Source organism: Thamnophis sirtalis, unplaced genomic scaffold, assembly GCF_051295495.1.
Source record: "Thamnophis sirtalis isolate CommonGarterSnake01/CBP01778 unplaced genomic scaffold, rThaSir2_p1.2 scaffold_4, whole genome shotgun sequence".
NCBI classification, from domain to species: Eukaryota; Metazoa; Chordata; class Lepidosauria; order Squamata; family Natricidae; genus Thamnophis; species Thamnophis sirtalis.
The window spans coordinates 116185948-116201463 of NW_028261384.1; the positions used below are offsets into that span (position 1 = coordinate 116185948).

General features: G+C 39.9%; 1 protein-coding gene across 2 annotated transcripts in view; it reads right to left on the bottom strand.

Annotated features, from left to right (window-relative positions):
- Positions 1 to 205: 205 nt before the first annotated feature.
- The window catches only part of ALDH16A1 (aldehyde dehydrogenase 16 family member A1), a 52745-nt gene continuing 37434 nt past the window's right edge, over positions 206 to 15516 (bottom strand). For both annotated transcript variants that reach the window (XM_087713838.1, XM_087713837.1), the window contains 4 exons: positions 13702 to 13906; positions 10682 to 10867; positions 3259 to 3384; positions 206 to 479 (listed from right to left, as the gene is read on the bottom strand). In XM_087713838.1, coding sequence (XP_087569964.1) covers positions 303 to 479; positions 3259 to 3384; positions 10682 to 10867; positions 13702 to 13906 — 694 coding nt within the window. In that variant the 3' untranslated portion in view covers positions 206 to 302. The remainder of the gene's footprint in view (positions 480 to 3258; positions 3385 to 10681; positions 10868 to 13701; positions 13907 to 15516) is intronic.

The window sequence follows — 15516 nt, forward strand, 5'->3', positions numbered from 1 at the left end:
ATAGGTTCGCCATCATGGGTGTAGGGTCTTCTGCCTGAGCATGGGTTGGACTAGAAGACCTCCAAGATCCCTTTCAACTCTATTATTCTGTTATTAACATAACGCATAACCTGGGGGGTGGATGAGAATATATAGCTTAGTGAATTTGCTTAAGGAAAATACCCAGAAAGAATCACCAATTCCATTGAAAACAGCTTGATACCAGTTTAAACAAAATGGTGAAATGCTCTTTTATTAGACATTAAACAATAGAGATGTGGTTTTTTTTTTATCCTGCTCCCCCCATTGCCCCCCACAAAAGCTCAGTTGGGAAATATGTCACCCATAGGCATCCAGACACTTTTAGACTGGGTGGCCTGATAGAGAAATTCTTCTCCTGACCCATCTTCTGGATCACTCCAACAACGTATATCAATTCCATAATTCACCCAGGTCCTCTTCAGATTCCCGGCAGAAGCCCATTCCACAAGGCCCGAACCCTGTTTGTGAAAGAAGCAACGTCATAATGAAGCCATTGTATGTTTGTTTATCTGACAAGTGATGGCTACAGAAAGAGACATGGTAGTGACCCAACAGTTAAGTGTGCCCATTTTAACAATCTCCTATAAGATGGATTTCAAAAGGATGGTCCAAACATAACAAAACATTAAAGAAAATATGAATATCTATTGGAATTTGTTTGGGCCTTAATGCTATCTAGACCATGGGTAATCAATCTTTTTATAACTACCACCCACTTTTGTATCTCGGTTCCACAGTAATTGTGATTTATAAAGTAGGGAAATAACTTTACTTTATACAATTTTTAAACTAGAGTTACAGCAAACCCCTACCGCCCACCATGAAAGCTGGAATGCCCACTAGTGGGCGGTAGGGACCAGGTTGACTACCACTGATCTAGACAAATAGAACAAGAAAGAGATAAAGTGAATAGATTACTGTAAATAGTAATCTATTATAGATTACTGTACGATAAAGTAAATAGAAACTGATTTAGGACTGAGGCTTTCAAAACTTTTGCATCTTTAGAGACCACAGTCATCCTGTAAGGGAGAAGGATGGCATAAAATTGTAATAACTAAATAAAATTTAATTTAAAAATATATCCTCTTCCTCCAGTTTGTCCTAGATTATTTATACTTCTTCCTTGTAGGACCCTCCCTGATACATAGCATTAGACTCATGCCAAACACTCTTGTTAAGTTTCCTGGAAGACCTTATCTGTGAATTTAAGATTTTATCCCCAGCTGCTATGTCTCAGCTATGAAGCAGCCTTTTCTGTGGTAGGTCATCTAATATGAGGGGTCCTTGAAGTTCTCTGAACTTGGTTGTTCTCTTGCAGATGTTTCATTGCCCAAACTAGTCGGACGAGCCCGGATGATGTTACTTAATTTGGGTAACGAAACATCTAAAACAACCAAGCTAAAAGTGCACCAGAGATCCCTCATTTCAACCCTGAGCTACAAATATTGCTGGTAATAGAAGGACAGGACAGTATCTTGTCTGCTTCCAGATTTAAAGGAGGCCTTGCCAGAATACTTGAGATGGCCTGCTGCTTATATTTCTCACAGGGACCATGAAGCAGTATTGCCAGAGATTTTAATTCCTTCAAGACATTATTTAAACCATGCCTTAATTCTGGCAAAGAATCTAAAATGGAAGCTGTCTATAAATTATGCTTAGCATTCTAAGTCTAGAACAGGGGTAGTCAGCCTTTTTATACCTACTGCCCACTTTTGTATCTCTGTTAGTAGTAAAATTTTCTAATCGCCCACCGGTTCCATAGTAACGGTGATTTATAAAGTAGGGAAGTAACTTAACTTTATAAAATTTATAAAGCAGAGTTACAGCAAACCCCTACCGCCCGTCATGAAAGTTGTAACGCCCACCAGTGGATGGTAGGGACCAGATTGACTGCCATTGGTCTAGAACATTGCTTTATTCCTGGTCTTCTGTCATCTCGAATGCAAGTCTCTTATTGAACAAAACAAAAGTAGCTTTAAAAGATATCACTCCTTAATTTGCCCCTTTTTGCTCTTCATTTAAACCCCTGAAGATCTGGTCTCCAAATGCCAAACCAGATACAAGTCCCCACAAAAACTCATTTCCCACCAGGGAAAATATGATACACATGCCTTGGATGATATTCCACAGCTACCTCTCACAAAACCCAACAAATATCAATTCCCCCATATGCTACCAAAATATGCACCCACAAAAACAAAAATGACTGACCTATCCCCCAATAATCCCCACAAAAGCAGGGGGCGGGGGAAATCCCCTATGGTTCAAACTCCGAAGCATACTCACACAGACTATAAATAGAGGCAAACCTCAAAAATTCTCATCTATTGAAAAAAACACCATCTATAGCTCACAGGCAACATTGACTAATGTGTGTGAGGGGGGAAAAACCTAACCATATAAAAAAGATACTGTTCTTTACAGGTCTAGTATTCTTGGGATAGCAACAGAGGTGTATTCAGCCGGTATGAACCGGTTCGCCCGAACCAGTAGTGGGAATTGCGGATGGGCCCGTCCCAACTCTATGCCGTCCCATTTAGGCACGTTTTCAAGCCACGCACATGCATGGAAGTGCGCACGCTCACACTTGAGAACCGATAGGGAAAGTAAGTGAATACCATCCCTGGATACCAATCTGAGAACTGAAGGAAGAAACTGAGGGAAAATAAACTAGTCATTGGCTGAACAAACCAGGTTTTTACTTTGCTTTCTGGGAAGACTGACTTTGGCTTGTTCAATAAATCAGCTGTGGAACTCAGTTACATTTGAAGCTGGACAGGCCACAGTGCAGTACTCATAGTCCTCGATGACAGGTTTCCTAATTGATTCATGAGTCTCGAGCCAAGTTTCAAAATAAAACTACTCAGTTATTAGGAGCACCATTTGGCAAGACCTTTTTGCAGTCAGATCTGAGCTTCATTTGAATTATAGCTGAACTTTACCCCTGTTCCTCCCCTCCCCTCAGTCTGTGTCATAAATCACATTCCCCAATGAGGTGCACCCTTCCCAAGCCTGCTGCAGTAATCTGAGATTCTACATACTAGCAGAAAGTATGCGTGGAATGTGCTCCCCCCCCCTTTCCTCACCATGGCAGCTTTAGGAGTTGACACTCAATTTACAACTGTTCATTTAGTGACAGTTGGCTGCAATGAGCGGCTCCATGGCAAGTTGGCCATGTTGAGTTGGACATGACAAATTGGCCCATACTGTCCCACAGTCTGCAAAGACACTCACCTCTTTAGACCCGAAGTACCACATGGCTTGGATATCATGATGCTCAGCTAAACTTCGACTCAAGTAATCCCGGGAGCCAGAGATGATATTCACCACCCCAGCAGGAACTTCGGAGGTCTCTAAAACCTGTTAACAATAAAGAAGTTTGGGGAAGTGGATGCTACCAACCACCTAAACCAAGATGCAGTCTCCTACAGTACGATACGAAAATAAACCAATAGGCTCTCCTTGCAGGATACCACCTATCTTTGAATATGTAGTTCTCCTGCTTTGGAGATGATTCATATTGTGTCTGTTTTTGGTATTGAGGGGGGGAAAAAGCTGCCACAGAATCCTAACTGCAAAAAAATGAGAACATAATGACTACTATAATACCATACTGACAACTATTTCTAGGCGGAGACTAAGTGAGCCCACATGTACCATTTTTAGTCCTTGACTTACAACAGTAAATTTAGTGACTGTTCAAAGTTACACCGCCACTGAAAAAACTGACCTATAACCGGTTTTCACACTTATGAAAAATGTTGCAGCATCATCACAGCCATGTGATCAAAATTCAGATGTGTGGCAACTGACTCATAATTATGACGATTGCAGTGTCCTGGGGTCATGTGAACCCCTTTTGCGACCTTATCGTCAGCAAAGTCAAAATCGGGAAGCCAGGTTCACTTAACAACCAGGTCACTAACTTAATAACCGCAATGGTTCATTCACTTAACAACTATGGCAATAAAAGTTGCAAAATGGGGTAAAACTCACTTAATAAATTTTGGGCTCAGTTGCGATCGTAAGTCAAGGATCACCTGTACCATGTTGCTCATGTGCATATGAAGCCCTTACTTGTTTCCTATAGGTAGTCCTCGACTTATGACCACAACTTAGCACAACATTTCTGTTGCTAAATGAGACATTTATTATGTGAGGTTTGGCCCATTTTACGACCTTTCTTGACATAGCTGTTAAGTGAACGGCTGTAGTTGTTAAGTTAGTGACACAGTTGTTAAGAGAATCTGGTTTTCCTATTGACTTTGCTTGTGATTACATGACCTGGGACATTGCAACCGTCATAAATATGAGTCTGTTGCCAATCCTCTCAATTTTGATTACATGATACTGCAACAGTCGTTAAAAGTGAAAAATGGTCATAAGTCACTTTTGCAGTGCTGTTGTAATTTTGAATGGTCACTAAATAAACTGTTGTAAGTCAAGGACTACCTGTACTTTCTTTTATAAATTGAACAGGAATAGGGAAAAGAAGCCTCATCCAATCCAAAATTGTCAGGTTTGCTTCTGGCATATTTTTTTTCTCCAAACTGACTGTTCCCAAATTATTTGTAAATTGATACAGAAATTCCTATGCTATAAAATTATTGCTGCAGTACATTATTGTTCAATCAATTCACCCAAAAACAATCCTTGTTTTGATAAATTGAGGAGTCCTTTTTTAGAAATCAACATCTCTTGCAAATTTAAAGGATAGCGGAAGAACATTCTTAATACCATTGCAAATGTCGGGATGATTTATAACAAAGGAGGAGGCTTTGGCCTTTTAATGATCTAACAAAGATAAAACATGGAAACACAATTCTTCCCATCTCCTCCCCTCAAACAGTTTGAAGAAGATCTCTTGGGAGAAAGTCAGAAGTAGACACTGTACTAATGAGTTCGGTTCTGTTGCTATGCAGAGGCTCAGGCATTTAATCATTTAATTTAATCAATTTATGAAGCTGCCCATCTCAGGAAACGATTCTGGGCAATGGACATTATCATATAGAAATAAAAGCAATTACATCATAAAGACAAAAATTCAAATATACAGAAACCAAGAAAGAGTCAACAGAGCTAATATAACCAGGAGACGGCTCCTTCCACACTCTCAGGGTGAAATCTGTAGTTCAATTTTGATAAATTTTGGCCCAAAGGTGCTTTTTCAAGAAGCAACTAAACTTTCTTCTTTTTCTTTGAAGCTGTTTCGCTTCTCATCCAAGAAGCTTCCCACAACATAGTCCTTTTGGCAGTTCCAAGAAGGCTCCGCACCCGTTGGCACTACTCAATTGACTCTGAAGACACAGATCAACCTCCAAGTGGCTTCAACGATACTTTAAAAGAATGCAAATGACCAGCCTGTCTGCAAGGAATATAAATCCGTACATTCCCCACCATCTAGTCAGAGCTGAAGCAGCTTCTTGGATAGCAAATGAAACGCCTTCAAAGGAAAAAAAAAAAGCAAGCCCAGTTGCCTCCTAAAAAAGCATGTTTGGGACAACTATGACCTGGATGACTGAGAATCTCTGAAGATGTTAAATTTTGGGCTTCTTAACCAGAATTCTGCACTTGGTTCAAGTTGGTAGGTCCTTTCAGTAAAAGGAAAAAAAGCTTCTTTATTCCTGACAGTTGCCCACCCTCAATATTGCAACCGAACGCTTGTCTTCTCAAATGTCAGACGTATTTGATTCAAAGCATCTCATTTTGAGCAGGTATGGATGGCTAGACAAGATAATACCTGTTATAAGGATTATGAATTTTAATCCCAAAGGATCCTGTGTCCTATTTGAACGACAGCATTTTCATCCCACAGAAAGAATCTAAGAAGCCAGCATTTGTCCATCAATGCTGTTCCGACAAAAGAAGGTGACTCTGCTTAACACAAGTTGTGTATACACAACAACTGCACAAAACAATGCTACGGTTTTGCTAACTTTGGATTGGGAGTAAGGGCTTGTAAAGTGACATTGTGTTCTTTATTGTCTACTTTCTCTGTCCCATCTTTAGATCTCCGTTCATTTTCCCAGTAGATGTAGCACATCTTGCCATTACGACAAGCTTAGATTTACTATTTGCATTCGGAAACCTTTAATATTTTTCCCACCGGTGATAATCCAGAGAGTCATGATGACCTCTTATGAAATGAAAAGACGCACCAAATCCTCCAAATGGCAAGAAGACAACATATGAGGAGATGGGGAAGCAAATAATAAAATAAGGAAGTCTGCCATGTTTAAAAAGAACCACTTGGATGTTTTGAGAAATTTGAACATGGAGCCCAACTGGATTTACAGGGGGGGAAAAAATCAAGTCCACCATTAGAAATTTCTGCATATGTAATGATTCCCTCAATTGGTGTCTGCCAACTATGCCAGATTATAATTTCACTATTTCCTCATGCCACCTCTTTGCTTAGGATTCCAGTCCTTTTCTTTTATTGCAACCATTCCCAGAGTCCCTAAGAATTATCCAGTTAAAAGGAATACCTCTCACATTCTTTTGACCAATCACAGTTAATCCAAAAAACTCTATTGAGTCAACTAGGTCATGAAACTCCTTGGCTGTGGTCATTATTTTGCAATTCTACAGAAGACCAATTTTTGGGAAGTACAGATCCAAAGGCAGCCAACAATCTGCTTAATACTTTGACCAGCAAAACAAAATGAATCATACAGCCTGGGTTCCTAAAGTAGGCCACATATGTTTATTTGTCTTTTCAGAAAATGACTACTACCTAAATCAATCTGTTATGTCCATGCTATAGCCAAAATCTAGGAGGAATGGAAGCTGAGGCATGCTGATTTTAAGGATCTAAATAGTTTATATGTGTATTGAAGATTATAATTTCACCCAGTTTTTTCTTGGTGAAAAGTCGAGAGAGATCTTCATAATTTACTTCATTCTCCTTTCTATTTTAATGTACATATTTAAATATTATTTTAATTTAGAGTTGCTTTATTCTTTTTAACAGAGCCATTTAGTCCTGTTTTTCAGTGACAACACTTTCCAATAAAGCAGGGAACTCCAAACTTGGCAACTTTAAGGCTTGTGGACTTCAACTCCCACAATGCTCCAGCCAACATGGGAATCAAAAGAGCAAGAATAAGTAAAGCATTATGGTATGGACCATTAAAAAAGGGTGGGCTAGGTCTTCCAAATATTAGAAATTATTGGGTAGCTAAGTTTGGAGAACTTTGCAGTAAGGAATTGAGTATCACCTTCTTCTGATGGGACTGGAGCTCCCATCATTCCTAACTAGCATGAATAATGACAAGGAACTCATCATGGTTTGGAAGAATTGCAATGATAAAAATGAAAGTTTTACCAAAAAAAAATTTTTTTTTGCTTTGGATGATCCCAATTAAATTCTCAGATCAAGAATTAAAGCAAATACAAAGGCTGCTGAAGGTGTATTGTAATGGAGGTAAGAGAGCAAGAATAAGTAAAACATTATGGTATGAACCATTAAAAAAGGGGTGGGCTAGGTTTTCCAAATATTAGAAATTATTGGGTAGCTAATCAATTAAAGGTGGTCCCAGATATTATAGTAGTAACTAGAGATTTAATATGGAGGGATATAGAGTTGAAAGAGTTAAAGGAAATAGGCAATCCTATAGAAACATAATTGGTTTAAAAAGAATATTAAAAAAATTGCTAGGAGGATTCAAAATCTCTTTTTAAAAAACTTGATGAAATTATGGAACAAATGGAGATAATGGCTAATGCTAGGAATCTCTCCTTTAACACCAGTAGTGGAAATGGAGAAATTCCCTAAGATTGAACTGAAAGAATGGATTAGTAAACTAAAAGAAAATCAAATATATAAATGGGAAAATTGGAAGAAAAAAGATAAAGAATATAACACAACGAAAAAAACATTTTAGCAGTTATTAAATTAAACTGGTTGAATTTAATACAATTAGAGGAATGGGTAAAAGTGGAAGAAAGATTCAAGGGGAAAGATAGACAGTTTGAAATGATTACAAAAGAATGTGACATGAACGAAGAATACATAGAGAAAAGAAGAATAGGGAAAATATACAGAATATTAACAGAATTAGAAGAGCAGGCAAAAGGTTTAAAATTGATTTGGGAATCAGATTTGGGAGAAATAAATGATAATGATTGGAAAAATATTTGAAATAGAAGAGTAGATAACAGTGATGGGTAACCTTTTTCTAAAGGTGTGCCAAAATTGTTTGTGTGCGCGTGCTATCGCGTGCACAACCCCCCCTCCTGTGCATGCGCGTGCGATCCCTTGCATGGGGTGAGAGTTTTTACCCTTACCATACCAACTGGAAGTTTGGTATGCCCGTTGGGCCGTTTTTCGCCCACTGCAGCCTTCAAAAAAGCCTCTGGGCCACATTTGGTCTGGCGTCCAAACTTCCTTCCAATCAACTTAATTAGATGACCTCTAATCCTAGTATCTTCAGAAAGGAAGGAGCAAGACTGCCCCCCTTCACTCTCTACGTGTGTGAGTTTGTACATTTCAATAAGGTTCCCTCTCTTTAAGTTGCCTTTTATCCAAGCAAAAATTCCAAAAAACATAGTCATTTCTTGCAGGGAAGGGTGTTAATGTATTTTGGTTGCTCTCTTCTCTACTTTTTCAGCTTTTTCAGCTCCAAGTTTGGAGACCAGAACAGATATACCACAAATCTGCATCGGGGCATTGCAACGTAATTTATTTATTAGCAGCCCCTTTGTTAATGATTTCTCATAGAGAATTTATCATTTTCACAGCTATTGAACTCTGAGCAGACATCATCCTTGGAATTAATAGGTTATAGTTAAATCTCCACTGTGCTACCTGTTATGGCCTCAAAATATTTTTCTTACTTAGCTATCGACAACTAAGATTTTATAAATAAAGGTATATATAATTGTATGTAAATCAAGAGCCTTTATCAAGAATTTTTTTTTAAAAAAAACAATGATTCCCAGCATAGAAAGCTGGGGCCTCCATATCTTTCCTCCTCTGATAAAAATGCCTATTTATTTCCATCCTTTGCCTTCTGTTCTTTAAGTAGTTGATAGGTCATAAAGAAAGAGTTTATCTCACCCCACAGGCATTATGTTCACTCAAGAGTTATCTATGAAAAAAAATTTGTCAAGCACATTTGAGAATCCATGTATACCATTTTGCCTTTGTTCTGTTTGTCGATAAAAAAATTCCCAAAATTTGGTTTGGCTGAATTTACCTTTGGAGAGTTCTGGCACTCAGCCTGATTATAGAGACAAATCACCTATTTTTGCTAAGAGGTCAGCAATTTTATACGAGTTCTTCAAGAACCCTTGGTTTTAGATACATTTAGGCCTCAGAGTGTTATTGAAAATGTGAAAAAATATAGGCTAAAATGACAGAAAGTAGGAACATAATTTGAGAACCCAACCTTAAAGGAATGGAGAATAAATCTATATATTGTGAAGAAATCATGTGTGACTCTAATACAGTGTTTCTCAACCTTAAGAGTAGTGGATTTACTTTTTAAAGTTGCCAAGGTTGAGACACACTGCTCTAACAGCTGTGATACCTGATTCCTTACTTCTACCATCTTAATTCCTTTCATTTTATTAAATCATCTTAATACCTTGCCTTTATTAATTGTAAAATGAATTACAAATATATTTATGTAACTACTAACACTATGGTAGGATACAGGCATTTGTACAATTGTCTTCTTATGCAACTTCCCAAAGAGAGATTTAGACTCTTCCCAAGTGAGGAATTTCGCATTCTTGGGGTACCACAGAAGACATTCAGCCTGTTTCTCAAATGTGGAAGGGGAATGTAAACATTCCTAAAGCAAGTTAAAGTAATAACCACCATAAGGATAATAATAACCGCAATTTATTGGCCTGACTTTTATCCCCCTCTGTTTTGTCCAATAAAACCAGTTTCTTTTCTATAACCTCTTCTGAACCCAGCTTTATTACAGCAGACAATGTTAAGAATAATTTTTGGCTGCATTGTTCCCAAAAATCCTTGAATTCTTCAAAAGGTAAGAATATTTTGCTCCATTCCGTATTAGTGACTCTCTTTTGCTTTAATTACAATCTTCAGTTCTTTCTGATTCCCTCTAATGTCCAACCTTCAAAATCCCATCTTATGATTCCTTCCCCCCGCCCCCTTGACAGCGTTTTCTCATGGAAACATTTCTCATGGAATACATTTTCAAAAATAAATATATTTATAATCCACAGGAAGGATTCTTGTAATTAATTTCAAAATCTTATTTAAAAATCCATCGAGCCCCTTAGCCTGCTTGTAAATTTCCCAAATCAAACTTCTGATCAGCCTTTTGCTGTTTCTTCCGAAATAAGATTATTTTGGAATCTTTAAACTTGAATAAAACTTGCCCGAATCACATTTTTATGACTTTAATTATTACATTTTTATGAGGTTCTGATAGAGTCAATTCCCCAGAGTCTTGCCAAGTGGCCAAAAATATAGGTTTTGTTTTTTTTTGCTAAATAAATAAATATTCCATGAGTAAGGGCGGGGGAAAATACTTAAAAGAGAACTAGGTGATACACTCCCTGGAGTAGTTGATGTTCACACATAGGGACAGGTACATGTCATTCACATGTTCGTTCATTTCTGTCTTATTTTTTAGTGATCTGAAAATTAGGTCAGAAAGAAATATTCAGCAAATACCTGAATAAAATCCAAGGCGGGCAAAGGATATCGCTCACTGGGAATAATCACAACGCAGTTGCCACGAGTAATTGCTGGGGCAAACAAGCTGACAAAACTGAGGAGCGGGTGCTCATCTGGACAGGCAATTCCCACGACACCAAGTGGTTCTCGAAAGTGAATACAGGCACCATACAGAGTGGTTTCCTGCAGCAGAAAAAGGCACAAGCAAAAATTTCTAGGTTTATGAAGGTTTATAAAAAGAATAAAATTTCTCCCATTAACAAAATCCCTTCTGATTGCCAGCCTCCATTTCCTTTTTAAATCAATCTGCTGAAATATCTAGATGGAAGCGCCTTGGCGGCACGGTGGTTAGAATACAGTAAAGGTGAAGGTAAAGGTTCCTCTTGCACGTATGTGCTAGTCGTTCCCGACTCTAGGAGGCGGTACTCATCTCCGTTTCAAAGCCGAAGAGCCAGCACTTTCCATCCCCGCCCGAATGTTGAATGAATGTTGCTTTACTCTTTTAATTATGTATTGTCCTATATGTCTTTGTATGTTTCCTCTTCCTATATAAGTTGTAAGCCGCCCTGAGTCCCCTCAGGGAAAAGGGCGGCCTATAAATAAACTTAACCTAACCTAACCTAACCTAACCAAAGACGTCGCATGTGGCCGGCACGATTAAATGGCAAAGCCGCACGGAACACTGTTACCTTCCCACCAAAGGTGGTTCCCATTTTTCTACTTGCATTTTTACCTGCTTTCGAACTGCTAGGTTGGCAGGAACTGGGACAAGTAACAGGAGCTCACTCCATTATGCAGCGCTAGGGATTTGAACCACCAAACTGCTGATTTTTCAATCGACAAGCTCAGCATCTTAGCCACCCTTATTAGAATACAGTATTGCAGGCTAATTCTGCTGACTGCCAGCAGTTCGATCTTGACCGGCTTAAGGATGACTCAGTCTTCCATCCTTCCGAGGTTGGTAAAATGAGGACTCAGATTGTTGGGGGCAATATAGTGACTCTTTAGTCCACTTAGAGAAGGTTATAAAGCACTGTGAAGTCTTAAGTGCTATTGCTAGTGCTTTGATTTTCATTTCATACACACGTTTCTTTTCCTTTCTTATGAGGTTTCCCTAACCCAAAAGAGAGTTGCCAGACCCCTGCAGCCCCAATGTTAGCATTGCAAGGTGGGCCAGATAAGAAGAACACCCAAAGTACCAGCTGTAACTGTATAGTAAAGTTCCATTCACATAATCCTTCCTTACTGTAATGCGCTCTACATGGGGCTGCCCTTGAAGAGTGTTCGAAGACTTCAGCTAGTCCAGAACGCAGCCGCACGAGCGATCGTGGGTGCACCCAGGTACACCCACGTTACACCTATCCTCCTCGAGCTGCACTGGCTACCTATTTGTCTCCGGACTCGCTTCAAGGTGCTAGTCGTTACTTATAAAGCCCTACATGGCATCGGACCTGGGTACCTGAAAGACCACCTCCTGCCAATTACCTCCCATAGACCGATCAGATCGCACAGACTAGGCTTCCTCCGGATCCCATCTGCCAGCCAATGTCGGCTGGCGACTCCCCGGGGGAGAGCCTTCTCTGTTGCAGCTCCAGCCCTCTGGAACGAGCTCCCCGTCGAGATCCGGACCCTTACTACTCTCCCGGCCTTCCGCAAAGCCATGAAGACCTGGCTGTTCTGGCAGGCTGGGGGGCTGTTGAAATAGTCAGCCCCATGGGGACTATGAATGTTGTGTATTTTAAATTGTTGTTTGTCTCTTTGTCAATTTATCCCCTTCCTTTGTTTATTGTAAGCTGCCCGGAGTCCTTCGGGAGTAGGCGGCATACAAGACCAATAAATTCAATTCAATTCAGTCTGAGAATCCATCTCTCTCTGCTCACCTTTTCAGTTGAAGAACCTCGGGAGAGTCCCTTCTGAGATGCTTGCCACACCCTTATTGCTTCTGTGAATTCGGTTGCCTCTTATCTAAGGCTGCCTAGTCAGTAGTTCTTATCTTCCAAGCATATTCCCACATACACTATATTGCCAAAGTATTTGCTCACAACTGCTTCTGATTATGTGGATGGGTGAGAAAATACTTTTGGTAATATAGTGTACCTTCAGTTATTGATACATATGGGGCCAGGAACGCAGAGGGGAGTCTTAACCATTGCTATGGTATGCACAGAAGCCTCCACAAGCTGCCTCAGTGGCATTTTAGCTGCGGAAAGACCTCTCTATTTGCAATTGTACCCAGCAGGGTTCTCCTCTGAATTCATGTTCACATGCAAATACAACTCTGCTCCACTCTGCAAGAGGAGCTTCTTCGTGTGGAACCACCATTTTTCAGTACTTTTAAGAATACTAAAGAGGGAAACTGCCAACCTCCCAAGAAGACCAGACAGGAAATATGACAGGATGAGCTAATCATGCTTAATTGCAAGGCAGCACTAACAGAACTTTGCAAGCCTGAAAGTACAATTCTCCCTCCAATTCTTTTTCATTTATAGCCAATCTTTTCTAAGTTTCTTTCTTTGTCCATTACTCGATTGAAGGCTGCTCCCTCTTTGATTATTCCCTATGCATGGAGGGGGGTGGGGCTTTTTGCAAGGTCATTTCGTTATAGGAATAGAGTCGTATAAATGTGCCTACCTACTACCATATGCCCAACTCTGATTGGCATTAACCTTCACAACTGTCTTTACTTTTGCATTCTTCAGATATATGGACCAAGTCCCAGAAATCCTTAGCCAGAACAGCCATTGCTGAGGCTTCTGTGAATTGAACTCCACATATCACCAGGGCACCAATGTTGGAGAAAGTTATTCTAGAATTTTGAGCAGATATACTTTTTGTTATTTTTTTTTACAGCAGGGGTTGAACCCAATACCTTCTGTTCATAAAGCTTAATTCTTGGGCACTGAGTATGGTCTCACATCTCAAACCCTTCCAGGCATTCAGCCACATTCCATCCATCAACAGTTACAGAGAGCAAAGTGCATCATATGTAGCCAAGGAAAAGGCCCTGTTATTCTCACCTGCACAACTCCACCATATTTGTCCGAATAAGCTGCCCAATAAAATAGCCGACGTACACTAATATCCACCTCCATCAAAGCTTTCTCTTTTTCTATACCCATTAATGATTCCAGCTGTGATGCAATCCCAGCTCGACTGAGTTCCAGATTTTCAGCCAGGTAGTACAAGATTTGGGCCCGGGCGTGTGTCGTTTTCTTCGCCCACCTGTTATGAGACCACCCAAAGTTAGAAAGGAAAACTACCGTAGCACTATCGTTCCTAGAGTAACCCTTCCTGAGAATGAATAACCAACTTTATTGCATCAAGAAAAAAAGATATTTAGCCCAAAATGCAAACTTTGGGGTGGCACGGTGGATCAGCAGTTAAAGAAGCTGGGTTTGTTGGCAGAAGAGCTGGCAGCCCAGGTCGAGACCCAAGCACCATGTGACAGGGTGAGCGCCCATGCTTGCCTCAGCTCCTGCCAATCTAGCAGTTTGAAAGCATGCAAGTGCGAGTAAATCTCTCTCTCTCTCTCTCTCTCTCTCTCTCTCTCTCTCTCTCTCTCACACACACACACACACACACACACACACAGACACACTAATAGTCCCTCTAGCGTATTGCACAAGATGAGGTGAAGACAGCAAGAAATAAAACAGCACTTTTGCCAAAATATATAAATAACATTTCCAAACATGCATACATTCCTTCCACTCTGTCAAGATTCAGAAGATGAAATTGTATTTGGGTTAAAAAAAATATGGAACCAATCACAAAAGTGTGCTTAAGTATCACTCTGCAAGACATAACAAAAAAGAAGTGTGCGGATAATCTTTGACAATTCAAAGTTACAACAGCACTGGACCATTTTTCACACAAATGACCATTGCAGCTTCCCTGTGATCAGGGAATCAAAATTCGGATGATTAGCAACTGGTTTATATTTATGACGGTTGCAGTGTCCCAGGGTCATGTGATCACATTTTGTGACTTTCTGATAAGCAAAGTCAATGGGGTAGTTGGATTCACTTAACACCTGTATTACTAACATAACAACTGCAGTGATTCACTTAACAACTGTGGCAAGAAAGGTAAAAAATGGGGCAAAATTTACTTAACAATTAGTAACCAAAATTTTGGGCTCAAATTGGAAAATTAGTTTGCATCTAATGTCCTCTGCTGATGGGTCTTAAGAAAAATACTTACTTGTTTTCTCAATTGGCCAAGCTTTAGACCACTGTTCTTATAAACCAAATTAATTTATACAAATGCAGTTTCACAAACGAAACATCCAGCAGTAATTCCATAGACCCGTTAGATTGCACAGTGTGGGCCTCCTCCGGGTTCCGTCTACCAGCCAATGCCATCTGGCTACCACCCGGGGGAGAGCCTTCTCTGTAGCAGCTCCGGCCCTTTGGAATGAACTCCCCGTGGAGATTCGGACCCTCACCTCTCTCCAGGTCTTCCGGAAAGCTGTCAAAACCTGGCTGTGCTGGCAGGCCTGGGGTTGATGAGTTCCCCTCCCCTCTCGACTTGTATGGCTGTATGACTCTTGTGTATTTTAATTACGTGTATTGTGTTTGTATCCCCCTTTCCCCTTTTGAGTTGTTCACCACCCTGAGTCCCTCCCGGAGAAGGACGGCATACAAATAAACTAAATCTAATCTCATCTAATCTAATCTAATTCTAATTTGATGTAATCTGTTTTTATGATACTATTCAAAGGTATTATTTGGCATATGTAACAAATCCCAAGTGTTAAGGTGTGCAAACCCAGTGTGGAAACTGAAAGTCACATGGTCTTCTTTTGTTGCTCTGCATGCAGGAGAACAGAA